At 51.6% G+C, this 27520-nt stretch overlaps 1 protein-coding gene and 1 long non-coding RNA gene across 2 annotated transcripts in view; one reads left to right on the top strand and one right to left on the bottom strand.

Moving 5' to 3' along the window:
- The window catches only part of LOC143175151 (uncharacterized), a 168639-nt gene that overhangs the window by 102679 nt on the left and 38440 nt on the right, over positions 1 to 27520 (bottom strand). The gene's annotated exons all lie outside the window — the stretch shown is intronic.
- Toll-6 (Toll-like receptor 6) lies at positions 1945 to 11067 on the top strand. Its single transcript, XM_076372605.1, has 2 exons — positions 1945 to 6483; positions 9798 to 11067. The coding sequence occupies exon 1, from the start codon at positions 2796 to 2798 to the stop codon at positions 6465 to 6467; it is 3672 nt and encodes a 1223-aa protein (XP_076228720.1). The 5' UTR covers positions 1945 to 2795; the 3' UTR covers positions 6468 to 6483; positions 9798 to 11067.

Here is a 27520-nt window from a genome sequence, read left to right as displayed (position 1 = left end):
ATTGGACGACCCCGCGCACGCTGTAATGGCGCGAATAACAATAAAAAATGATTGCCAGCAGCGGATAGTCGTAACAAATCTGTCGGCGGGAAACAGTTTGCGCGTCGCTGTTCCCCTCCCGATGGTATCCCACGGTTTTACTTTTTCATTTCTGCTCGGCGGGATTAGAACAAACAGCTTTTCAAACTTTTGCGGCTCGCTCGCGCCGGCCGCGCTCGAATCGTTCCGCGCGAAACACCACTTCCGCCGGCCGCTCTTCAGGAATTTCGCCGACTGCGGTTATTAACGGAAGTATAATAAAAATTTCGTAACTCGTTGCACTCTACTCGGGACATAATGAAGCCGTTAGCGGACCGAACGCGGCGTTCTTAAATTCCTGCTTACGAAAATATAATGAGATACATAAGAGGTTTAGTTGTAAGAGCCTCCAGGAACTTCGCCGTGGTGATTCAGTTTTAAATTCATTTTAAAATTCAATGCCACAAATAATCTTAATCTATGCTTAATTATGAACCTTCCATTTGCTGTTCGTATTAAACATCATTCCCTTCCGAGTTCGTTGATTATACTAGGAGATAAAAAGGAGTTATTCCTACCGCTGTTACGCCGGATTCAATTGGCGTTCTAAATCCTGCGATTCGAATATCGAAAAACTGTCTTAAGGAATCTCACGGAGTACAAGGCGGTTCGCAGTGTTTACGCGCGCGATAACGGATTGTTTCGTTTCCCGTCGACAAACCGTGGATCCGAATGTGTCCGTAAGTATAGAAACAAAGAACAGCGTGCCAGTGGTGCGCGAGAATGCAGCACGAAATAAAGAGAGGGATCTATTCGCGGGATCAGAAATAGAGTTTCGCGCTTGCCGGGGGCCGGTCGAAGGACAGGGTCGCTCATGGGGGAGGGACGGAGAGGAAGAGGTAGAAAGAGAGAGAGAGGAAGTGAGAAAGCGAACGCGCAGCAATCGGGAATCGCGATGGAGATACGATCTTCCAGTTCTGGTTCTCCGAGCAGGATCGCAGACCGGGGTGGTCGTGGCCGAGGTAAGAGAATAAGATTTCATCGTGTAGAACGAGGGTGGCCGTCTACGTCGAGGTGTAAGGTGTCCCGCGAGAGCCAGCAGATCGTCGGGCTCACGCAACATCATCGTTCGAACTCGCAGCTCTTACGTGATGCGACCGAGATGAAGACGCGTCACGTGTTTCGTGCGTTCTCGAGAAATACTCGGTAGAAGAAACACTCGTAGAAACTGTAATTCGAAGTTTTTGCGAGGCTTCCGAGGGAAATTTCGAAAGTTTTAATGCTGGAACAATTTGAATCGCAAAGATCAATATCATTGTTAGAGCCGATAGAAGTATCTCAAGTTCGAACTCATTCCTGGAATAATTTGAGCATACCTGAACAGTTCGAACTGTTTGAAACTAGAGCACTTCAAGCTAGAGCAAACGCCGCGGTATTCAAATAATTCAAACCGCTCAGACATACATTCCGAACTAGCCGAGCGTTCAAATATTCAAAGGTTTCAAACCAGCCACATCTAAATTCATATCCAAACGAGTTCAAACAGCATTCGAAGTCCACAAACTTGAAACTTGGGACCGTTCAAATCCTAATTCCGAGCTTATGCACTGTAACACGGTCGAGCGTTCCAAATGAATTCGAACTTTATTTACAGCCCGAATCCACGAGCGACGCGCCCGCGCGCACGATTAGCCGTAGGAGGACGGTAGCGGAGTGTGTTCCGAGGGAACCGTATGCCCTCTTCCTTCCTCCGCGAAGGGCCTCGGCGATAGGCGCGTGCTCGACGTAGCAGGACGCCGGGTCCTTCCTGCGTTCGCGCGCGTGCATGCATCCGTCCGTCTCTCTCTGGCTTTGCGTGTGTCGGTGCTGCCTCTGATGGTGGGGGTAGGAACGATTGGCGGACGCAGCGTCGAGTTAGATGCTGAGGAGATCCGAAGCGTCAGTTGCGCGGTGGCCGCCGTACCGAGTGTTACGGGTGTTCTCGGTATCGTATCGACGACGGTTGGCTCAATCTCTCCTGCTCTTCAGAGAGCAGCTCCATTTAAGCGAGTACTGGGATTTCGGTAAACAACACCGCGATTTCTGGACAGTGTCCACCGGCGTCCCTTGCAATAGGAAAACCAGTGCATCGCCAACGGAAGAAACTTACGGAATTATTCGGAGCGCGGTTCCCTTTTAAACGCGAGACACTTTTCGGAGTACTCGACTGGATTACCACGATCCCAATGGAGGATCGTAGAGCAAGGAATACCCTAGACCCGCGTATGCGATTCGTCGATCACCCCTGTTCAGACTGATGCCTGGGTAATTTCCAAGCCCCGCGAACGTTTCGAACTGGTTCGAGTGTCTAACAAGATCCCCTCCTCGTGAAGTGTGATTAATCGTCGAAGTGCGTATCACCGATGCGGTGAATACTCGATAAAAAGGGAGAGCAGGGAAATGAAACTGTTCGAATGACGGCTGCGCCCACCGTTTCGCCGCGATAACGAATCGAACGATCGGGAACCGAGATCCACGCGGCTAACAAGATCCCCGACGAATCGGCTCTCGTAACAGTCGCCGTGAGCGAGTTGCGCGCGTATCGATTGGCATCGGTGCCACACATGTCAGTCGGCCGGAGTAAATATTGGAGGGCGTATACGTGCGACGACAGCGTGCGTTAATAAAGGCGAGCTAGCGCGGCCGGGCTAGCGGGCTGGCTGGCGTGTGATGATCGTTCGGAGCAACGGTAACGGGAGAAGAGGGCAACAACGACGACAACGGTCAGGGTAGAAAAGATGCGCGAAAAGCACGCGAGCCGCGACGCCGCGGCCGGCCGCCGCGGAACGGTGTTGTCGGTGTCGTTCGCTTGCTACTACTGTCTTCTGGTGCCGGTGTGCCACGTGCTCGCGGTGACCAGCGAGCTGCCGCCCAGGCTCGACCTGCCGGAGCACTGTTCTTGGGACTCGCGGCAGGACGGCGCGGTAACCTGCGTCCACCGGTACACGGGTAACGATGGATCCTTCAGGACGAACTTCTCCCAGGCCACCAGCGAGTACGTGACGTCGGTGAACGTCGTTTGCGAGGACACCGAGGCGAACATAGGCAATGTGCTGAACGTGGACGGCTTCGTCCAGCTATGGAGGCTGAGGTCGTTAAGGTTGACCGGTTGCAAAATGGTCCATTGGCCAGCGAAAGTGCTCAGCGGGCTCCGGGACCTACGTAACCTGACCGTGCGCAGCCTGAACGGGCGCAAGAGCAAGTATACCCTGGAGCTAGAGAGCGGCGCGTTCGACTCGGTCCCGCAGATCGAGAAGATTGATCTCTCCTGGAACAACATCTGGCAGATACCGGAGCACTTGTTCTGCCCGCTGTCGAACCTGCTCACGCTGAACGTCTCTTGGAACATGCTGAAGGACATCAACGAGCTGGGATTCAGGGAAGTCGGGGACAGACACACGAGACGGCAACAGGAGTCCACCGCCGCGCCGTTTGTCTGTTCCCTGGACGTACAGTCGTTGGACGTGTCGAACAATCAAATCTCGGTGCTGCCCGCGTACGGGTTCTCGTCCCTGAAACGTTTGAGGGTGTTGAATCTGTCTAGCAACGCGATCTCGATGGTAGCCGACGAAGCGTTGCACGGTTTGCGATCGTTGGAGACGTTCGATCTGTCCGGGAACAGGATCGTCGCGTTGCCGACGGGGATGTTTCAAGACGCGGCGAAGTCGCTGAAGGAACTACGACTGCAGAACAATTCGATCAGCGTGCTGTCCCCTGGCTTGGTCGCTGATATGAATCAGCTGGTCGCGTTGGATCTATCGAGGAACGCTTTGACCAGCTCCTGGCTGAATTCCGCGACGTTCTCCGGCTTGATACGATTGGTACTCTTGAACCTGTCTTACAATCGTATCTGCAAGCTGGACCCTGCCCTGTTCAAAGACCTGTACACTCTTCAGATACTGAACCTTCAGTATAACGAGATCGAGACGATACCGGCGGACACGTTCGCGCCGATGAGTAATCTGCACACGCTAGACTTAGCGTACAATCGATTAACCTATCTCGACGCGTACTCCCTGAACGGACTGTTCGCGCTCTCCCTGCTGTCGTTGGACTCGAATCAGCTCGAAGGAATCCATCCGGACGCGTTCCGGAACTGTTCCAGTATGCAGGACCTGAATCTGTCCGGGAACAATCTGGACAGCATACCGGTCGCCCTGAAGGACATGAGGATGCTGAGAACGCTGGACCTCGGCGAGAATCAGATCAGAAGCCTGAACAGGCCCGGTTTCCGGGGCATGTCCAGTCTGTACGGATTGAGGATGATCGGGAACGAGATCACGAACGTCACCGCGGAGGATTTCGCCGAGCTGCCCGCGCTGCAGATCCTGAATCTCGCCAGGAACAAGATCGAGACGGTCGAGGCCGGCCTGTTCGCGGCGAACCCGGCGTTGCAGGCGATCCGGCTCGACTCGAATCTGTTGCAGGACATGTCCGATATATTCGCGAGCGCACCCGGTCTCCTCTGGCTGAACATGTCCGACAACATGATCGTGCAGTTCGATTACAGTTACCTGCCGGAGAAATTGCAGTGGATGGACCTCCATAAAAATCTGATTATGGATCTCGGCGTCGCGCCCCAGGCGATGAGATTGCAGACGCTGGACGTGTCGTTCAACCGACTAACGAGGATCCACTCGAGATCGATACCGGATTCGATCGAGCTTCTGTTCGTCAACGACAATCTGATACAGACCGTCGAGTCGCAGACGTTCTTCGACAAGAAGAACCTGACCCGCGTCGACCTGTACGCGAACCAGATCGTCAAGATGAACCTGTCCGCGTTCCAGTTGACCCAGGTGCCCGCGTACAGGCAGCTGCCTGAGTTCTACATCGGTGGTAACCCGTTCATATGCGACTGCACCACGGAGTGGCTGCAGAGGATCAACTCGCTCCCGATGCGGCAACACCCTCGGGTGATGGACCTCGAGTCGGTCTACTGCCGGCTGCCGTACGACCGGCACAAATCGTTCATACCGTTGCTCGAGGCGAAGCCGTCCCAGTTCCTCTGCACGTACAAGGCGCACTGCTTCGCGCTCTGTCATTGCTGCGACTTCGACGCGTGCGACTGCGAGATGACCTGCCCGGTCAACTGTACGTGCTACCACGACCAATCTTGGTCGGCGAACGTGGTCGATTGCTCCAACTCCGGCTACAAGACTCTACCCGGACGCTTACCGATGGACGCAACCGAGGTCTACCTGGACGGAAACAATTTCGGCGAACTGAACTCTCATTCTTTCATCGGGAGAAAGAATCTGCAGATTCTGTACGCGAACGACAGTAACATAATCGCCGTGCGCAACCACACATTCAGCGGTCTGAAGCGTCTGCTGGTGCTACACCTCGAGAACAACAACATCAGCGTGCTGAACGGCGTGGAGTTGATGCCCCTGGAGAACCTGAAGGAGCTCTACCTGCAGAACAATCTGCTGACGTACATAGATAACGGAACGTTCCTGCCGTTGCGGCAGCTGGAGGTGTTGCGACTGGAGAACAATCGGCTGAGTGTGTTCGCGGTTTGGCAGCTGGCGCAGAATCCGTACCTCGTCGACATCGGTCTGTCCAGCAACCCGTGGAGCTGCGAGTGCACCTATCTGGACCGGGTGCGCGAGTGGATGTCGCTGAACCGGGCGAAGATCAGCGACTGGCGGACCGTCACCTGTTCCCTGGGCATGCCTATCACGGTGCCGGCGAACGGCTCGCTCGTAAATTGCGCCGCGTTGACCGGCACGACCTCGGTGATCGAGCCGCGGCCGTTCGAGACTTATCTGCCGCTACTGCTGGCCACCGCGGTCCTGATATTCGCGATGGTGGCGCTGGTGTGCGGCGTGTTCAAGCACCGACGCGCGCTCAGGACATGGGCAGCGAGCAGATGCGGCCTGAGGGCATGCTACAAGACCGCCGCGTTCGAGGACCAGGAGAAACCGTTCGACGCCTACATCTCTTACTCGGCGGTGGACGAGGCGTTCGTCTCGACGATCCTCGTGCCGGGCCTCGAGACCTCGTACCGTTTGTGTTTGCATTACCGGGACCTGGGCGCCGGCAGCAACGTGGCCGACGCGGTCGCCGAGGCGGCCGACTCATCGAGGCGCACCATTCTGGTACTGTCCAAGAACTTTCTGCACGGGGAGTGGGCCAGGTTCGAGTTTAAAGCGGCGCTCAGGGACGCTCTGAAAGGGAAGGGACGCTCGGTGATCCTGCTACTGGTGGGCGGTGTCGGTCCGCGGGATCTCGACGCCGATCTCAAAAAGAGAATCTCCTCGCACACCGTGCTGGTGTGGGGGGACAAGTTGTTTTGGCAGAAGTTGAGGTTCGCCATGCCGGACGTGTCCCCCATCCCCGTTCTGGAGAGACCGCTGCCATTGCCGCCGCCGCCGCCGCCCCCGGCGCAGCATCAATGGACGTAGAACTGCCATTATTTAGGTAAGAACCGTTGTTTCATCCTCCTGGGATCTTTCTTTCTCTGCCCTTTCTTTCTTCATCTTGCGACCACAGTCTTCATTCGTCTTTTCTTGGCTCAGACTAGGGGACACGATAATCTTGATGAACTTTACGGAGATTCCTCCGAATAAGATACTCCGCGTGTACTTGTCTTTATTGAAAGAACGATCGATGTCGAGGGTGGAGAATGTGTTACTTCTCAGAATATTTGAAACACTAAAGGGTGCAAGAGGAAATGATCGATTCGTATTAATCTCTACCTCGTCAAATGCTCCGGGGGACATACTTCCAACCCTTAACACCGATGCTTGTTAAATCTAAACTTTATTAAATCCCTCGTGCACGGGTGCACCGTATTCCCTTTCAAACAGCAGTTGGCGACAACGGCGCGAGCCGAAAGAGGTGGCAGGCATTCCCGTATAAAATCGTCGCGTAACGAACCGGCTCGAAAATAACTCTACACACCGGGATCGATCCGATTCCCCCTTATTCCGGATCCGTAGGAGATCCGGGGAGAGTCTTTTATTGCTACTCGAACGAACGTCTTGCTCGACTCGCATCGATCGTTTGCCGGGCTACATCGGCTATCGGATCATAGCGCGTCGCCTTCCGTTCTCGGTTCGTTTGCCTCGATTCCTGGCCAGAGGAGTCCATGATTTTAATGACCCTTACTCCCGAGGCGGTGGAATCACCGTCTCCACCCAGCCTCGCGTCCCGGGGGCGCAGGAATTGTCCCGCGGATCCCGCGTTGCTGACGGATTTATAGCGCCGCTTAAACCGTTCAATCCGCTGCCCCGTAAAGCCCGAAGTTCGACGCGGGGCCTTTCCACCCCCGTTAATGGGCGACGCTGCGAAATTATATATCATTCCCGACTGACAAACTAACGAGACCCGGCGCGCCCCCGTGCCATTGAACAACGCAACGACGGTACGCCTCGACCTACAAGCCCGATTCGACGACGGCGCATTTCGCCCGCCATTGTGATCGCGCCGATCGTGAATGGGGTCATCTTCGGGCGGGTTTCGCGGCAGCATATGGACCGGACCAGCGAAACTGCGCGAGGGAATCGGCAACAGTGAAATTTGTCGAGCAATAGGGCAGCAATGGGCCTGCCCCGACCACTCTCGCTTGTCGCCCGTTAAATTTGAAAACTCTATTGATCGCCGATCGCCCCACGTACGGCGACAATTCTCACCCACTTACCAATTAAGTCGCTTTTATCGGATGGCTCCCTGCCAGCCCGTAAAGGAATATTGTCGGAATTGCATCGCGCGCCCCGTGCACACGCCGCGCCGCGTCGTGCTGTGCCGTGCCGTGCCGTGGCAGGCGCGTTACCTTTTATCGATTATCGCGCCGCGTCGTTGTGTCGTTCTTAATTCAATAGAACCGCCCGCCGCGCATTTCCACGACAACCCATTGACTCCCGTTCTCCGGCCCATCTAACGTTAACGTGTTCTCGATCTGACACCTCCGCGCGCGCCTATCAACCCCTATACGTTTCGCGCTAACGGGGTAATCTTGTCTTCGTTATTAAACCGTTACCTCCTCCCACCGACGCGATTCTTTCTTGTAACATCGTCGCCGGGGATAAATGGCAGTGACGCCAGCGAGGATCGAGTGTTTATCCTGGCACGCCTCTCCGTTGTCTTTTTGCGAGACCTGTCGGGCTATCGAGTTTCTTCCAAGAGTTTATGGAACCTTTGTTCACGTGGACCATTGGATATTTCAGAAAAATGAACGGAACGGCAACAACGGCTAATTTAATTTTCGTTTAGAGTAACTCGAAGCAGAATATTTCAAAGATATTTCCGAGTACTCTTGAAAATCTGAAACATCTATATCATCGAATTCTACAGCTTCAGAATTTTCCAAGCTCCGTAACACTTTTACTCAACCTTCGCTAGGAAAATATAAAATATTCATTGTAATAATATCATGACACCAAAGTTTAAGCAAGCGCAAACATTTTCCTCGTTAACGGGAAAGTTAAGCTTTAATAGGGGTGGCGACCCTCCTAAAAGGGAAATATCGCGTCAGATTCGCGCTTTGTCGCGGCTATACGAGAAAATTAGGAAAGTCAATTGGTCTCGGTCCCCCGGAGCCCCGCGACAATGTCACTCGCACCCCCATGAACTCACCCCTACGTCCGAGGATATCGGGTGGCCGAGGTTCCGCGTGAACTCGACGGACCGTGCCCGCCGCGTTAACTTCTCGTGACAAGCTTCAGTTTCAGCTGTTCGCCGGCCGAGGTGGTCACCGCCTCGTTTCCCCCGAGGGGCGGCGGAATCCGAAGGGCGGGTGTGCGTGCGTGTAGACCCTTTTTATTCCCCCCGAAACGGCGCATTCACGCCACGAACGTTTCCATTAGCGGCTGATCCATTGATAAGCCAAGCCGATACGGGCCCTCGATCCTGGCTCGTCTTACGGGATTACGCAAAAAATATATTACTCGAACAATGCGTGAATGGGGACCTCCTTGCCATTGTGCTGGGAAGATTGTCACGCTCGCTGTCGCACGTTCGAGGGTGAACTCCGATTCGCGGGGATATGCTCCACGTGACGCGATTTCATGGAATTTCTCGGAAACTCTAGCCATAAACGAAGTGGTTGGATGTAGGAGTCATTTTTAGGGGTAATACTAGGTAGATATCGGAGCGCGTATCTGTAGAAGCTTTGTGACGATCTTCGGAATGGCACATCGTTAGAGAGAAATTCGAGTTTGCAGATTTGCATGATGTATTTTTTGAATATACGAGCATATTACCTATCTTTGAGGAACGTTACACCCCCAGCGCGAAATTAAGAATTCGTGCGATTCCGCGAGTGTCAGCCCGAAAATGTTCGAGAGCGATTCAGCCCGGAAAAGCGGGAAGACGGAAGGTCTCCCGCCGGTCTGAGTTAGGCGCAGAGCGAGGAGGCGCTTTGTAAGATCAGCCCGAAAGGCAGACGGCAAAGGAGAAGCTAGGGTTTCGTCAGGGGAGAAAGGGATCTCGTGCTCTTTTTGCCGTGATTTATTACCGCGCCATACGCCCGGCGGTGGGGTTTTGTTGTCAGTTTCGATTTCGGCTATGATGTACGAGTCGCGCGGGGGTGAGCGCGGGCGCCGAGAAGAGCGAAAAATAAAAAAGGGAACGGCGATCCATCGATTAGTCCCATCCCCGTTCCACCGTTGACTGCTCCGCGCGCCTCTGACCGGTTCTCTGTTTCCCCGCTTTCTTTTCATTTTTTTTTTTTTTCAAACACATCCCGGCGTTATTTGGCTCCCATAATTCCCTTGTATTTATGTGTTTTCCAGCGACACCGAAACGGCCGAACGGGAGGCGTGAACCGTCCGCGGCTAGAAATCGGCGCGCGAGCGCGCTCTCGGCGGAACGGACCGGTGAAAAATGCATTTTCGCCGTACCCTCGATCGTCCTCGAAAAACCTTCGAATACGTGTCCCGCCTCGTGATCGCGTGGCGAAGTAGCCGCGCGTGTTCGCGGATGAACACGCTTTGCGACCAAAGAACCGGCGGAGTGGGCCGAGGGCGAGACGAAACGAAAGGAATCGGGGGAAAAGAGAGTGAGAGAGAGAGAGAGAGAGAGCGCTTCTGTCCCCTTCCCTGTTCCCCGCCGTCTTCCTTTCTCGTTCTCCATTTCTCTCTTTCTCTCCGTGCGTCTCGAGGTGTCTGCCGAGGGAACAGGTAGAACCTGCGCCGTACCTGTTCGCCGGCCTTTACATTTGTACCTGACAACGGCTGGACCGAATCTGGAAGACAAATGGGATTAACCATCGACCTCGGTTGCGTTTTTCCACGGGCCGAAGGGACGTTAGAAATTAAAAGAGGACTTTGTGAACCGGTGCTCCGCATCTCAGTTAGTTTTTCCTTCGCTTTTTTGTTTGCGAACGTTCCCTCGATGGGCGGTCGTTCCGGGATTCTCAGGCGCGACGTTTTCCCGGCGTTCCTTCGCCGGATGATGGACATCGAATACCCGGAGAAATTCTGTACAGCGACCAGAGTCGATCTCTCACGTTCCGCGGCCTCGTCGAAGACGAACGGCGTCCGAGCCAACACGACCGACGGAAAATTCGGCCGGCTTTCTCAGTTCTTTCAATTAACTCCTGGCGGTCTACGTGCCCGACTTTGCTGTTCACTCCAGCGAGCTTGTTCCCCGGGCTCGATTATTTATTTAGCCACAGGCGTCAAACGGCGCGCACTCCAGGATTAATTGGAAGAAACCGCGCGGTCGCGCGCTTCTCGCTCATTAGAATTTTCTACACGCATTACGCAAATTGCGCGCGATAAAACCTGCGACGATACACGCGGCGCGGCGCGGGCCGGACCGGGGCTTTAATTACGCGCGCGCCCCCGCTGGAATTCCGCCGTTGCACGGGGAAAAATCGCGGGGCGGCGCGCAGATACCGTCCGAATGTGTAACGATAACGAGTACGAAAGGATATTACGGAGCGCGGTCCAACTGCGCGTGGCAGAAGCTCCGCGTTCCGCCGGGCACAGAGAAATAAACGAAGGGATGTTCGAATGAAAGGAAGGAAATACAGAAAATACAGAAAACAGTTGAAAACAATATTCACCGGAGAGTACACCTGGCCTTCGATTCACGCGAAACTCCGATGCACGTGTTACGCAAATGAAGATCGTGCAAATAGAGTCTGTCGGCACGGGAAAAAATAAAACATTCGAAACAAAAGCTGTTATAAATTTCATAAATGCATATTCATTCCACATAGCCGAACAAAGGAACGTTGACATTTTACGAGAACAAAAGAACATATTATTCGGCGTTGCTAGAGTCAGATCGCAAATAGAACGAACCGCATAAATAGGACTCTAATTCACCTTGTAGAAGGGAGACCTATCAAAAGTCCGCGTAAATCGAGGATCAGGTGTATCGTTATTCCTCACCATACCCACGCGTCCACGAGTGCTGGCGGATGGAACTTAAACCCGTCATAAATTTCGGTAAATCCATTAACCCCGGTCGAGCATTTGCATAACAAAGGCTCGCCGATCCCGTCTCTCCCGTGACGTGTCACGGTCGACGGATCTTCGTACGCTTTCGATCGCGAGAGACCACGCTGCGGGTGGCGGTCCCCTCCGTGCGTCGATCGCGGACAATAAAACGATGCGTTTCTCGCGCCGGGTCTGTCGAGAAATGTCCCGCGATATTCCGGGCAGCCATTCCGCGTCACCGCGGTCTCGAGACAGCGCGGAGACGGCTGCGCTCCGCTTATCCACCGTATCGACAACCCTCGGTATTACATCCTGAGATTGGCGTATCAGTCGTCGTCCCCTCGCACGGCTGTATTGTCCGACGTTTCCCGGCGAAATGCACTTCCACGCGCCCCCTCATTGTCACCGACATGTTTTACGAGGCCACCGGGTCTTCCTCGCCGCGCAACACCGTTGCAATCCACTCCGCACCTGATTTCCCTCTGCTCTGCCGTAATCGCGTGGATTCTCGGGAGGTTTGTTGTCTTTTGATTTAAATCCTCACGGCAAGTACCTTCTACTGAATGCAATTTATTAAGTAATTCGTTGGTATTCAATACACTTCCAATTTGGTCATTTATGATTAACTTCCAGTCCGACTCTGTCAACTTTTCAATTTTTAACGGAAGCTTCGAACGTTTTAACGTGGTTAAATAACGAAAGTAATCTACCTTGTAATTTTCGGGAGGTCAATTTCATTTTTTAGTTTCTTGGGTACGTGGATTCTAGCACCATTTAGCTGATGATGTAATTGAGTATCTACACCGGCACGATTCACTCGAATCTTCAGCAGTTCATTGGATCCTAATTTAACGACACAAGAACGAGCACGAGGCGTCGCCGGTTTAAAGAAAAAGATCCCCGAGGATCAAAGAGCGCGATCGAAAGGAAGCACTTAGAGGAATGTACCGACCGGCTTTGCGGATTAAAACGAGCCGCAGAAGTTATTTCTAAAATCATTTGGCCGAGCGAATATTCCATTATGTTCCGTCCGCAAAACGCAATATCCTTTCGCGAGAATGGATAACTCGAGAAACGGGAAACGAAGCGAGTCGAATAAGCCCGTTCCCTTCGCCAGTCGCTCCTCCCTGGGTTTCCTCGTTCCTTTAGAATCCTCGTGTCCCTGTGTCCCTCTCCCTCGCTCGGCGCACCCTGTTTGCCGTCTCCGCTCTTCCGGTGCGCCTCTACTCGGGCGTGAACTTCTCTCTCTTCGAGGCCCTTGACGTTTCGACGGAAAGTAAGACCGTTTGCACACGACGCACGCATCGGGATACGATGGCACTGTGCGATCGATGCTGAGTTTGCTCGTAAACCAATGGAAGAATCATTTAGATGATAACTTTGGATATAGGGTTGTGACGGGCTCTCGTATCTTGTCGAGAAACTTGATCGTTCGTAATACTTTCCTTAATCAGGTGACGGACGAAACAGTGGATCAAACTTGTGAGAGCTGCTTAAAATGCGCGACAGATACCCGTTCCCTTTTCAACGAGACCGCGCGGCGGCGTGTGCACAACTAGCTCGCCGCCTTATGGTGCCTTCGCACCAACCCACTTTCGAGTGTTCCTTTAGTGATTTCAGGAAATGGAGCACTCTGATTTCGATCAAAATGAGTTTATAAAGAACGCGAGCGAATAGTGATGTTTTTGGACATACGGAGTATCATGAATGCTTGAGGGTTTAGTATTTTGTTCTTTCATAGCGAAGGTAAATCGAAGCAATGATTAATTATTTGGCATGATTCTCGCATTAGACTATTATCCAGTCATTTACACTGCTAAATATTCCGGCATAAACTCAATCTTTGTATTATAATCGTTTCCGATCAATCCGTATGCGCGGCTCATCCTAGGCCGTGCCTCTCAACGCGTTAAAACGATCGCGTAATTATGGATATCGAATATAGAACAGAGTAATTCTATATTCATGTATTCAGCATTCGTTTCTGAAATCGAGCGAGCACTCGCCGAGCTCCCCGAAATACCCGGCGAACGAGCGGGGTGCGTCTGTAAAATCAACTATTCATAAAACAAAATCAAGCATCACATAATTTCCAGAGGGTGCTCCAGAAATTGCACTTCGGGTCGAGCGAGCATTCGTCCGGTTGTTGTAAACGCACCGTAACAGGTACCCGCCGGCGCTCGCCCCTTCCCGCCGTTCACCTAACGCTGCCAGGTGAATCGCGAGGCACGAATGAATGGATGAATAACGAGCGACGATCTCGAGTCCCCCGATTCTGCTCCCCGGCCCGTTAAATCGCGGACGACGCGACGGCCTCGCCCGTCGCGCGGAGATCTGTGCCACCGGGGTAACGGCTGTTATGGAATTTCCACGCAGAGACCCGCGACTTCCGCCGGAGGATTCGTTTTAATGGCTCCCATTGGTAACCGGCGTTGAATTAACGGCCATTGTCGAACAGTCGGACGCGATACGCTCCGCGATTATTTCCCGATGGTCTCGCCGAGACGGTTTCAAGCACCGAGCGAGCCTTCCCCGAGATTGCTCCTTTACGACCGAGCCGGACTTTCAATTTTATTCGCCTCGTATGCAACCTGCTTCATCGGATTCTCCCCTCGCCCCCCGGCGATTACGTTATGCGTAAGTATGATTTTAACGCTTCTTAAACCGATATAAACACGTTAACGAAGGCTGACACGTTAAATCGCGGTCGAATTAAACGCCAACCGCGCTCGCCGCTGCCTGGATAAAAAACTAGAGCACTTTGACCGCGCGCAGCTAATACCGGGATTAAGAACACCGTCGAGTAAGCTTCTTTCGCTTCAAAAAACCCGCGTCCCTTGAAAGGTTCCATTCGGAAAGGTGATAATTCGCGAAATTTTTCATTTTCCACGGAAAATCGTTCCACCTTCCGACGTCTGTAACCGTTATTTATAATTGCAGATGCTCGTTCTGGGTACTCTTCCAGATATGAATAACGCAGAACGCGCCGTCATAAATTGATAATGGTCCCGAACGATTTAACGCTGATTATCATGGGCATCTCTCTCGCAACTTAAAAGCCTAGGCTCTATTAGGACTAGGGGAAATCGACGACCGCCGTGTAAACGTCAATATTTGCAGCTCGTTATCAGCCGTGCCCCCGCGCTTCACCCTCATTAGCGAGATCGCAGTTTCCTGTCGCGCGGCGGATCGCTAATGAAACGAGCGGGCCGGCGGTCTTCGATTAAACGTTTTCCCACCGGGCGGATGAAATAATAAACGCCGAGGTTTCCGGTGGACGCGCGGCCCGCGATTTTACGAGCGGCTAGTCGGTTTCCTAGGAAATTCCGCTAATCTTATCAGGAACCGTCGCCGCGTCGCGCTGGTTGCGCGCGAGCCTCGCGAGCACCTGCATCCGCGCAATGTTTGAGCAACGGGGAATTTTTATGGCGCTCTCGGTGCGACGGCCCGCTACGGGACTCTCCTTCCGTGCATCGCCGACGGTTTCTCTCTTTTTTCTTCCTTCTTCTCGCTTTTTCTCGTTCCTCCTCTCTCCGTCCGTGTTCCCCGAGAGCAAGAAACGCGGGCCCGCTCGCCGCTTCCCGGTAAAGTCGTTAACAGACTTATCTCGGTGGCGTGTTTGGTCAATTTGGAAAGCGTCTCTCCGCATCGCCGCCGCTTCACGATTTCTGTCCTGCACGCCCGCGCCGCGGCCGACCTCGTCGACTCGCTGCTTCTTGTGTCTCACTTAAGAGCTACTTCCACTTTTAATACGCGCTTCATGCCTCTTATCTTATCGGACCTCTTTTTCTGTCTTTCCTCTTCTTTTTCTTCCTCTTCGGGCCCTTTTTTCTTCACTCGCTTTATTAGTTACTCCATTCAGCTCATCCCTCGATGAGTTTGGCGCTATGTTGCATCGGAGCAACGAGACTAGATCTGTGTTTCTTAGGATTTGTTTTTAGATTGTTGGATTGTGTTGTAAGTGTTGGACGCAGAGGAATTCTGTGATTCTATTGAAAATGTTAACGCTTTGCATTCTAGAGGCGAGTCGGTGACTTTATGATAGGACACGATGGAATTATAGTTTTATATTTAATAAGTATATGAAATGTTAGAATAAAATAGTTGTTCCTTAATTTATCTGTCACCTCTATAATCTGTAGCTTTCAAAAATATCGTCTATATCTCATAGGAAAACCTTAAGTATGAAACACTTCCAAGCACAAAGGGTTAACTATTGATAACACAATAACAAAAACAATCTTCGCGAAGTTCCGAAATCTCATTAAACAAATAATCTCAAAATTTATCTATCGTTACTCTACAAAGCACTCCAAAATTCTCCCAAGGAATTCCTCCAGCATTGCTTCAATTCGCAAAGTGCCCCGCGTTATCTGCCGTAAATTCGATTTTACTTGCGCATTAAATACCAAGGACGCAACTGTTACCCGAAGAAATCACAGGGGTCAAAACCTCTCTTCCTAGCGCAGTCCCGATAAGCCTCGGAATCCATCGTTCAGCTCTTCCGCTTCCATTCCCTGTCTCGTTTATTCGTAACCCAGAGCGACGGTTCCATCGCGGAAATTCGGCCGCCGGCGTTCCGAATTCATCCGCGTCTCGCGCCGGCAGCTTCCCCCGGATACGCGGGGCCGGCTGATTTTCGTTTTATTTAACGACCGTTAGCCGGGCGATTCTTCTTACTCAGCCCGGACACGAATTTAAATGGAAATTACATTTAGGATTCGCGACGGATCCGTCGGCCGGCGGTCCTCGAACCGTAATAACGGCCCCGACACTCCGGGATCCCACGCTTTTGTATCGGGAAAAGTGTAACCAGACGTGGCTAATTCGAAACGTCGGGCCCGGGGAAAATTATTCCGGCGCGCGGACGCGCGAGCGGGCGAGCCTGTTCCCGGGATGTTTTCGTTTCATAAATAAAACGGGCGCGCACCGTATCTGGCCCGCCCCGGCGAGCCACGATAGACCCCGGCGAGTTTACACTCATAACATCGGAAAGTTTGCGCCCGGTGGCCGCGTTAAGGTCAGTCTGTTATTTCCGGCGTTGCTCTTTCCCGTTTCCTGAGATGCACCCCCGCGCGTCCTTAAATAAACCGTGTCTCGTTTTCGCGACGGGTCGGTACATTTCGATCTGGAGCCACTAAGGGAAGTTTCATTCCGTTTTCGAAAGTTCGACGGGTTAACTGGGCAGTAAGATATCGGCGGGGTTGGAGTCTTGTTGGCCAAGTTGTTTTGATATTTGAAATGTTCGACCGTTGCTGGTTTTTTAGGTATAGTGCAGTGAGTAAATTGTGGAACATTGTTGCTGATTGATTGGTAAGGGATTGGATCGGGAGTTGGAGAAGCGGTGCTCGATGAGTGAGTGAAGCTTGTGTATTGTTTAATTTTAGTAACGGTATGTCTGCCATGGTAAGATTGTAAATTCTTTTGTGGGACCTAAGTGGAGTAGATAAATTTCGACTAGCAGAAATTGTTAGGTGTATATTACGAACGTGTGATAAATTCAGTAGCATGTGTCACCGATGGAAAACACGAATTCGGCGAGGCGTTCGCGTTAAAGGGCACACGTCGGGGGCGTGCACGTTTCGAGGTATCGATTTATACTCGGTCGGCCACGAGTCCACGGAAAATTCTCGTTCCCTTCTGGTGACTCATGTCCGATCCTTTGCATTAACCGTGCAACGAGGGCGAGGGAGAAAGGAAAACGCAGCGGAACGGCGATCCTCGGGAACGGTTCGTAAAGATCGTCGGAGGGAAACGGGGGTAGAAAAAGGTGTAATCAACGTAACCATATTTTACGTGCTAGCTGTATACACAGCGGCGTATTACACCGGCCATGATAAAAATACAAGGGACCGGACCGAGTGAAAAATTTCGCCCGGCCGGAACGAAGGAGGAGGGAGCGGGTCTAATGTAATATTTTTCCGGCGCGGGGATAAACATTCCTGCGATTCCGGAGACCCGGCGGCCACGGGAACGATTAAACCGTTACCGGCCGGAATTTCTTGGCGCGACGGATTTTTCGAAAAAGTCCGCCGCGCGCGGCGGGGTGTATAAACCGTTAAAAAGCGGGCTGGACCAGTTTCGGGTATTACAAAATCAAATAGAGACGCACGAGTCACTCGGTGCTTAATCCTGGGAAGCGTTTTTCGGATCCTTTTTCCGCTCAAATGTGTTTTCATTCTCTTAGCACGTTCGTCACGCTTTTATTACTTTCGTTTAGTTTTTTCTCCCCCCCCCCCCCTCGATTTCACCGGATTAGTTCCGGGATTTTCCAGTATTTTTGTGTTTCAGGGCGAGACAAGGAAATTGTATACGCTCCTGATAATACTTCAAATATATAGAATTTCAAATGCGAGTAGCGCAGGGTTTAGCTTCGCCGTGAAGTGCAGACTGTGGTCGACGCGACCATGCTTCAACTTTTTTCGACCGTACGCCGCGCGGCCATCTGTCGACTTTAGAAGTCTGTTTACGGTTATTGGATTCAGTCGTTCCGAGTATTACTTTATGGGCTATTATCGCGATCATTTTGAAAATGTTTCACAGCGGGATGCTTTTCGTAAAAGATGCCAGTAAAGGGAGTAAAAAGGAAGTCCATGTGGTATGCGTCGGTGTTCTGTGCATCGAAAAATGAATGATAATATATATAACATAATTCACTTCCCCATGAACAGATTTCTCGAAGGTATAAGTTCTCGTCCGCGAAGGGTTAACAATGATCACCTATTACCGTTAATATTAAATTAACCCGAAACAGCTACTCCATTATTCCAAGCCACAATCTAGCGGAAAGCTCACGATTCCGGCGAGCCGTCGCGAAAATTGTGCCGGCGTCGCGTCGCGGCGGCTAACAGCTGCGCCGCGGAGGATCCCGGAACGCAATCAATTTATCAGACAAGGAAAACGCGAACGTGACCAGACTTAAGCATATGGCCGATTTAACGATGCGCCCGGGCCACGGGGAAACTGGATTCATGACTGCTCGTACCGCCGGGAGATTATACACGTTCCGCGGGAATATTTTCCGCCAGCGCGACGCAAAGCCAACTGGCGTCCGAACAGGGGCGGGAAAAAGGGGGACCGGTAACGCGGGCTCGTTGAAAGGAGAGGAACGAAGCCAATTATGCGCGGCACCAGCAGCGAATTTGTCACGGGGTTACGTTGCGATCCGAGCGCGACAATGAAACGACACGCCGAGACGCGGCCGCTGTTCAATGGGGAGAGAAATTTCGTAGGACAGCCTACGGTCCCTTCCCTGTCGCTGCGTACCTTTTGTCATAGGTTCGGCCGGGGCTCTTCGGAACGGCGAGTTTTCTACTCCAATGATGATTCCGCAGGAAACCTACGGATCCGCCCCCTACACCGTTAATTACTTTCTCTCGATTTTGACTGGCCCCGCTCGCTCGCTCGTTCGCTGATTTTTCCTTTGCTCTTGATTAATGGACACGGTAAATGCTCGCGTGCAACCGGCGTCCGATTGACAGAACGACGGAGAAATATTCGGGAGGGTGAACGGTCATTTTTCGACCCGCGTACCGTTCGATTCCGCATGGAATATCGCTGCTGGACTCGGTTTTTATGGTGGATATTGGCGAATGTTCGTCGATATTATTCTTGCTCGTGGAATTGCAGGGTAGACGTAAAAGGGGGGTTCGCAATTGTTGATGCACGAGGATGAACTTCGATTTTTTGAGGTTCGTGTATTATTATTGGACGCGTTAGTGAATGTTTACTGAGGTTTAATCACCTCTGATATACGTCGGGAGTATTAAATTAGATCTACGTCTTATGAACGAAAGAAGGCAGGAGTCAACGAAGTTTACCAACGACCACTGTTAAATCTTCAATAATTCCAGTGAAGCTCGAACAAAGCTTCTCTCCCTAAATTAGATTGAACAATCTTCCACCTATTCTCACACCATCGAATCCCTCGTTCTAAACCCATGCCCAATGAGACCTACAAACTTCAATATCCCCTACGCCGATAAATTAACCGTCCCAGAATCTCCCTGCGTCAACAGAAGAATAATTCACGCGTTCACTGATTTTTGGCAACGTTCTCCGCGGGTTTACATATTGAACGAGCTTCGTAAACGTCGCAGCGCGACGTTCCGCGCAGATGAGACGCCAGCGAAAAGGGAACGGCAAAGGAGAAGCCACAGGAGGAAGCAGCGCAAAGAACGAAAAGGGAGAGCCGAGGAAGCTACCTGTTCAAGATTTTCCCGCGGAAAGCTTACGGTATCGACGGCCGGCCTCGAAGCGGCGTAGTTCTGAATTATTTACGAGCCGGCTCGGAGCCTGGCCGTTTAATTCATACGGAAGGAACGATAATATCCGTGGCCGCGGGGCGGAGGAGCGCGCCGCTGCCGCCATTGTCGCAGGCCTTAGGGTGGCAGCTTCTGAAAAGGACAATTTTTCCCGGCCGCTTTGGATCTAGGACGGAAGGCGAGTGCCACGGGGCATCGCGCGGATCCTTTTCAAGCAGACTTTTCGGCCGGACCCGTTTCCCCTGTTTCCGCGGGGGTGCAGCTTCCTTCTTAGCGTCCCGTTGTTATTTCAATTGCTCCGCCACTCCACCTGTCATCGGAGTGTCAGCCCGGCTGGCCGGTGTTTGTTGGACATTCGAAAAGAGCAAGCGACGCGGTTGTTGCCTCTGCAGCTCTCGCGCCCATTCAGGGCCAGATAGCCGTGAGAGGGATCGAACTACGCTTTCTTTCTGTCCCGCGGGGGCTGTTCCGTGTCTCTGCGACCTCTCGCTGCTTCTATCTCTTCAATCTTCCCCTCCCACCTCGGGTTCGCCGGCTGTTCTCCGCCCTTTCTTCCGTTCCGTGAATCCGCAAAACTGGCTGCGGCCTGTCCTATCATAACATCTTCGCCTTTCACGGCAACAATGACGGCGTAACGAGACGTGCGATCGGGATGATGACCGTGGAAGCTGTAGAAATTCGGGCCACCGAAATGTTCACGGGCAAAACGATGTTCCTCGACCGCGTGTGTTCTTCTTCGCAGCGACGCCCCTGGACGTGCCTTGTGTCCGGATATTAAAGTGCCGTTACATCGTGCGGCTTTAATGCGCCGTAATGGACCGCAGGGAAAATGTGAATTAACAAGCGGAAAAAGAAGCATCGGGAGTCGCGCAAATTGCTCGGATAGATTCTAATCGCGACGTAATCTCGGGTAATACTGCTAAGTAATTGAATACCGCCGCATTGGGATAATCAATTTTTTCAAGTAATCGTACCGTTGCTTGGCGTTATTGTTATTGTTAGTGTTATTATATTTGCCGGGACATTTTGTTCGTCGAGCGTCCGCGTGTTTTCTGTTTTGCCTTTGCCCGTTTATGCTTCCGCGGTCGCCGGTTTTATTATTCAGAAGTACTCCCGTTTGCGCTGATATCCGCGGGGAAAGGAAGCATTTGTACGGTGCACGCGGAACGTTCCCTTCTTCCAAACGTCACGCGCACTGTCGCCGAAAAGTTTGGGACAGTTTCTGCTGTACGTTGCTCGCCAAGGAAATATAACATAATGCGTCCCGACGTTTCCTGTTTTTACTGCTTTTTCCCGGCGGCATTATCTTGTACCATACTAGACGGTAATATTTTATTCTCAAAGTTCCAAAGAACTCAAATTATATATCGGAACCTTCAGATATTACTAAAAAGGAAAACTATCCCTTAATCTCCTATCGCCTGAATAATCAAACGATTCATTTACGAACCCGTACGTCTAGTACAAAACCATAACATCAAACTGACATTCATTCCCAAACGGTTACTCTCAAAACTCCATTGAAACCCTGCCGCGAAACAAGTCTCAACAAAATCCCTGAAGGCAAATCCAATAGGCGAGCATTGTTTGTACCCGTGCACGTATCTCCGAACCTTGTCGCAACAATGGTCCGCGCCGGAACGGGCGAAATTTTCTTCTAAGCTTATTGATATTCGGAGCTTCTGTCGCTCGTGCACCGGCGCGCGGCGCACAATGGACGTCGAGTCGGCGGAAACGGTCGGCGAGCCGAGCATTCGATAATTTGCGGGTTTGTGTAATCGAATGAAGAGAGAGCTGCCGGCCCGGGAGAAAGAGGAAACAGTGGTGAGAGAGACTCGGACTCGGAATCAGGGTAGCCGTTCGCCGGTACGAATTAACGGCGGGGAAAAAAGGGGTTTCTGCGAGAAAAAGGACGGCAGGGTGAAAAAAGAACAACGGCGCGGAAGGGCGGAGGGGGGGACAACGCGATGGTAGTGGACTGGCAAGGTTTCGGGACCATGGGGAACGGGAACACGACGGACGCCCGAAGGCGGAGGTGAAAAATCCGAACGGGAGATGCTCTCGCTCCCGTTGGAAACCGGGCGGCCGTCATTAGAGACTCTGGCGGCTGCGCACGAAATTACGCGCGGATCCCCGTATGATCCTCGCTTTATTAAATCTACCGTGTAATTTTCATTCCGTACGTTCCAATTCCGGCGCTCCACGTGCGTGTCTTTGTTCCATTAGACCGCGCCGCGCCTTTCACTTCTCCCCTCCGTTCCTTTTTTTTCTGCCCTCTCTCTCCCTCCTCTCTGTTTCCCTTTTAATAATCTTTCGCTCCGACTTCGGAGCTTCGGTTTCGACTCGTCGCCGATCCTTGACGCGTATCGCGCAGGATTTCGACGTTCGAGCGGCCGCGAGCGACGGGTAGACGTTAGTTGGGGGTGGAGTCTTAAGATGGTGCGGGGGTAAGAGTCTCTTGCGCTTTGTTTATGGGTTGGATTCATTATACGTAACTGTATCGGAGAATAGGAAATTGGTACTGAGAATGAGATAGGAAAAGAGACCTGCGTTGTTTCCGTGGATCTTCTCTTGAGTAGATCAGGCACAGTTGGATGACTTGATGTTTAGCGAAGCGGCACTGGGACAGGATGCGTCTCTCTGGAATACAGGTTTGTAGGTTTGATTAGTTACGCGTAATCGTATTGGCGAATAGGACATTAGTGGTCGGAAATGTTGGGAATCGAGAAATAAGCGGAACATCGGGTGAGAAATAATAGAAATTGATCGATCGGTCGAATTCCTCAGCCTAGCTATTAAGTGATTTCCTAACGCTATGTACATACACGAGTGTTTCGGAGATTCGAACGCGGCGTTAATTTATTCAGCAAACAGGATGGGAGAAGGGGAGAATGAAGAGTCGCGAGACGGGCGGGGTCAAGCGTTCTCTCCGGACGGCGCATTAACACCGTCATATAATTCAATGTGAGGATCCTGGATCAACGCCGCGAGAAATCGATAATTTACGGCCCGGGGATTCGTCACGCCTCCGTGTTAATTGTTTCCAGGCCCGACTGCGGTCTGTCCCGCAGCGTGGGGTCATTAAGCGAGTAATCTCTCGCTTTTCGGACGGTCTGTGGAAATCGGGACGGTTCTTTTCGCTTTGGAGGGTATTTTTTTTGGATTGACGTGTTCCCTGTGGAATGAATAGAGCTTCAGTCGGAAGATGGATATCAATTCATCAACATTCCTCTTTAGCGATACTCTTCCTTTACTCTGGAAACTCTTTCGTCACGGCAGAAGCTACTTCACAAACGGTATATTCTCTAGAAATCAATTCATTAAATGAAACTTTACTAAATTCAATTTAATCTACAATTGAACATCAATGACATAAGAAAACTACTCGATTTCTACTTGAACAAGACAAGATCCACATTAAAAGGTTCGTTGCATCCGACGAAGCTGTCCTTTACACTTCGAAGTCTTGTACCACTAATATTCAACATTTTCTAATGAAACAGACAGCATTCTTTGAAACTAATATGAAAACATACATAAACAAAGAATATCATGTATAAGACAACGTAATGTTGGTATATCAAATCAACCGGTAAGATTACCTCCCGAATACAAAGGCCTACCTTCGTAACTACTTAATCCGTTGATCGTTCAACCCAGGAACATATCGATGTCCAATGATCGAGATGCTTCTCACCCCACTTCAATCACCGAGCAGGAATGCCCGAGCGTAAATTCGAAAAGCCTTCATTGGCTCGCGCCGCGGGCTAGAAGCTGCTGGAATAAAGGCGGCCGAGGGGAACTTTCGATTGATTTTTCGGGGTGGATTCACAAACGCTGCCTCGTAATCCGAAGTTGCAGCGGGGGGGGGGGGGGGCGATGGAAAAGCCAGCAAGTGCGAAATGAATCGGGATTCCCGTCGCCGGAACTATTCCTCCTGTTTATGCGAATTCCGCGTAGAACGGAACGAGAAGCAGCAGCCGGCAATTGTTCCGCGGCGCGTTTTAATTAATAAGCGGGAACACAGCCGACTGGAACGCCCGTGCGTTTCTCGGCCGCCTTCGTACAGCCGGCAGGATTTTATTCGAACGAGGCGCGCGTGGCCGTGCTCGATAATTCCGAATATAAGCCAGCGCAAATATTTACCGGCGCCCGGCAAATAAAACCCTCGTTACTTGAAAATTATTGACGGTGTTCCCGCCGCTCGTAATTCGGATCCCGAACGTGGATCGGTTTCATCCCGATACGCTAACGAACGAAGACACACGGGCTCCGAATTATCGGAGACATCCCGGCCAGCGCGGCGGCTCGTTCGCGGAAATTATTCCCGCTTCATCCGACCGTTCGCTCTATGACTCTTCCCGTTCCAACCCACGCGCGCGTCCGTGTTTGTTCGGCGTTCTTTCGGCGAGTCGCGAGCTGCCTGTGACGCGCATCAACGATAAAGTTCTTTTAGCGGACCAGTCATTTTGATTTTATTCGTCTCGTTATCGACGTTCATTAAATTTCGCCCGGCGCCACTCGGGACTTTTATTCCCGATATTTTCAATATTTTCACTTTTCGATTAGTACATTCAACATTTATATCGGACGAGATAAATATTCGTCGTACGGGAAATTCGATTCGTGTGTGCTCGCCGGTGTTTATTCGGTAATATTCCTCGACAAGTTTCTACGAGGCAGGCGGGGAATTGCTTTCGGACGAAGAATGCGACTGAAAGGAACGGCTCACGCTTCCGCGTCCTTCGCCGAAGTAATTAACGTCCGCTAATTATGGAATCATAGAGGCTGGCGGCCGGGTGATTTGTCGCGGGCTAGCTCGCCGGCACGCAACAAGTAAATTTTAGCATTAACGCGGCGAACAAGAGGAGAACGACCCCCGCGCCGACGTCCCGGCCCCCGCTCGAATTTCCTGCGGGACTCCCGGACGCTTTTCTCCCGGTGGAAGGACGCTCCGCTCGCGAAATTACTTTTCTTTGTCTCGCCGCGTCGCGATACCGGCCGCGTCTAAAGGGACCGGAGCCAGGGACTAGGAAAAATCGCCATTGTTCCGCGCGCTGAACGCCTCGGCGCGGAGAATGAAGGAGAGATCGTGTTACGCGATACCGTGGCTAACGTAATCATCGAACGTAGCATCGCTGCGCGGCGTTCCACCTTATTGGGGATCCGACGATCGACGGGGCCCTCGGAATCCATTTAGCAACGGAGAGAGAGCCTCTCGATCGCATCCGAGGCATCGATTTTCGAGTAAAATCGTCGTTCACGTCGCAGCTGCGACTCCGGTAGTAACATCGATCTCTTGTTCATAAATATTCTATGCGGACGTCTTTGATTCGGATTGCGTGTCCTACCGATTGAAATCTTCGAGTTGGATAGTATAGTATTTTTTCTGTGATTTGAAGGTACACGGAACGGGGTTGTCCGAGGAAATATCGAAATTTTGGTGATTAAAGCTTTATTGACGAGCATTTGTTGAGATATTCAGAACCATTACTATGGGAATCGATAGTGTAGATTCTGAGTATAAGTAGAGATATTTAGAGAAGTAGAAAATAGTACTGCTCTTCTATTGGCAGATTAACCTAATTATTGGTACCTTTTTGTTCTAAGTATTAATCCTTTGCAAACGAGTAATTTTAAGTACTCGAAACCTCTAAAAAGAGAAACTAAATTAGATATACAACTATTCAATGGTAGACATTGACCTCTAATTAATACATAAATCGCTTGTTCACACCTTTATGTTATATATTAAAAAGCTCAGTGTCGCCAATATAATATTCACCCTCAAACAGTTAAACTCCATCACCGCCGGTACACCGAAATTCCTTGTCCAAGGATTAATCCTAAAAACTATCCCGATTTCGAGTTATTCCAGCAAGACGTTTCAATTAGAGCATCGCGGTGTTCCACGCGGCTTCCCTGGGTTCTTATCAAAGACCAGCGGTCAGGATCACGGCGGAAAATGGACCGCTTCCCGGCTTGTTTTTCGACTGGGCCGGCCTCGCCGGGTTTCCGTGCCCGATCGTGGCTTCGAGAAAAAGGAGGGGGGGGGGGGTAGAAAAACGCGGTGTCGAGGGCGGCAGGCGGAAGAGGACGGTTCTTCGTCGGGTTCGAGTTACGTTTTTGCCGATGCGCCGGGAAATTAACTCTTGACCCGGACGCGGGAGAATTTTATGAAAGCGATAAATCTTCGCCGGGGCTTATGTATTTACCCGGGAACAACGCGCTAATGGAGGAACTTTTTTATCTTACCCTCCCGCCCCGGTCGAAGTCGTCGGTCACCGTGAATCGCGTGGTCGGCCCGCGAGGCGTCACTTTCGCGGTAGTTCGCCAAGCCGGTCCCGAGCAAGCTTAAATTAAGTGTCGATTAAAATGTATCGCCGCCGCTATTGCCCCGCGGGACGAAGGGGTAGCAACCCCTGTTTCACGCTCGCGTTTACGTCCTTTTTAATCACCGGCGAATTTTAACACGCCGTAACCAGGGCTCGCGTGCAATTTAACGCGGGGGATACCTGTGTTTTTTATGGAACTTAGTAATCTTCGCAGACTAACGCTTTAACCATCGATAATCGTCGGATGGCGCTTCCAGAGTACATTATTAAGAGCTGGATATCTTTCCATCGATTTCTTCAGCAGCAAGAATAAATAATCTGATAATATAGAACCTAAAATAACCCAGTGAACCAGTTCTTATCGTCTCTCATAGCGAAGTATCAAAGTTCCCAAGTATCACATCGGTTCAACCTCCACGCAGTTCTAGTGTTTACCTCTTAAAAGCTTCTCGAATACATCCCCTCGCGAAAAAACCGTCCGACCACCCGAACGTCGCTCCGCGGCGATATTTCGGCTGATCCTACGGAAAGCAGGGGCAGCGATCCACTGGGACAGCCGGCTCCTCTCGGTGTCGCGCGGAGAAACGTGCAAGGGCAAGCAGATGCTCACTCTGCAGCCTCACGCCCCGACACAATGGGGTCCAGAATGCGCGACGAAAATAATGGTGGTCGGCTGGTAAACCTATGAACCGATTCAATACGGTCCCACCTTTTCCTCCGGCTGCTCCCTCTCTCTATCTCTCTCGTCCCTCTGCCTGGGGCGAGGAGAGACCAGCGCGCGTCTTCTTTGTCATGCCACTTTTACCTCCATTTATCTCCGAGCGGCGTCCGTTCACCCCTCGTCCCCCGCCCCCGACCGGTCCACGGCGTATCAGTGTCCATCTCTCTCTTTATCCGCGCATCTATCCGTCCCCCAACCGGCGCGTGTATCTCCGCAGCATCTTATTGTGCCCTTTTCTCGGAATTCTTTTCTGCTCGTCTCCGCGTTCGACGCGCTGCTCACCCCTTTCCTGCCCGTCCTCCCGCCGGCCCACGATTTTATTCGTAAAGCGGAACGGTAGACGGCTAACGTCTCGTTCGATCGACCCGATACGGTTTTATTAGATACCCGGAATGCCGCTCGCCGTTTCCGTCGACCGGACGCGCGCGTCAAATGGAAAACTGCGGAACGCGCGCACACACCATCCCCCTTTCGCGTTTCCGCCCTGACGAGGAGAGCGCCGCTTTGTCCGGCTCCTACGGGACCAGTGGTTGTCAAAGTTCCTTGCAGTTCTTGCGTGGACCGAGTTTCGGGAGCTTGATTCGTGGATTGTTGCAGTCGTTTCATTTGTTGCGGCCTACGAGATGCTGAGGGGTAGCTTCGTTAACGCTTTGTACTTGGAACGAGACTTTTAGTCACCGTTTCACTTGCAGCAGAATTGTGGAATATAAAATTCAGGCTTTAAATCTGTAATGTAACTCTTGAAGT

Source organism: Nomia melanderi, chromosome 12 (assembly GCF_051020985.1).
Source record: "Nomia melanderi isolate GNS246 chromosome 12, iyNomMela1, whole genome shotgun sequence".
NCBI classification, from domain to species: Eukaryota; Metazoa; Arthropoda; class Insecta; order Hymenoptera; family Halictidae; genus Nomia; species Nomia melanderi.
The sequence above is the reverse complement of the archived record's forward strand: the minus strand, read 5'-3'. Positions and strand labels throughout refer to the sequence as shown.

Coding starts and splice junctions, on each gene's coding strand:
- Toll-6 (XM_076372605.1), top strand. CDS start 2,796: ATGCGCGAAAAGCACGCGAGCCGCGACGCCGCGGCCGGCCGCCGCGGA.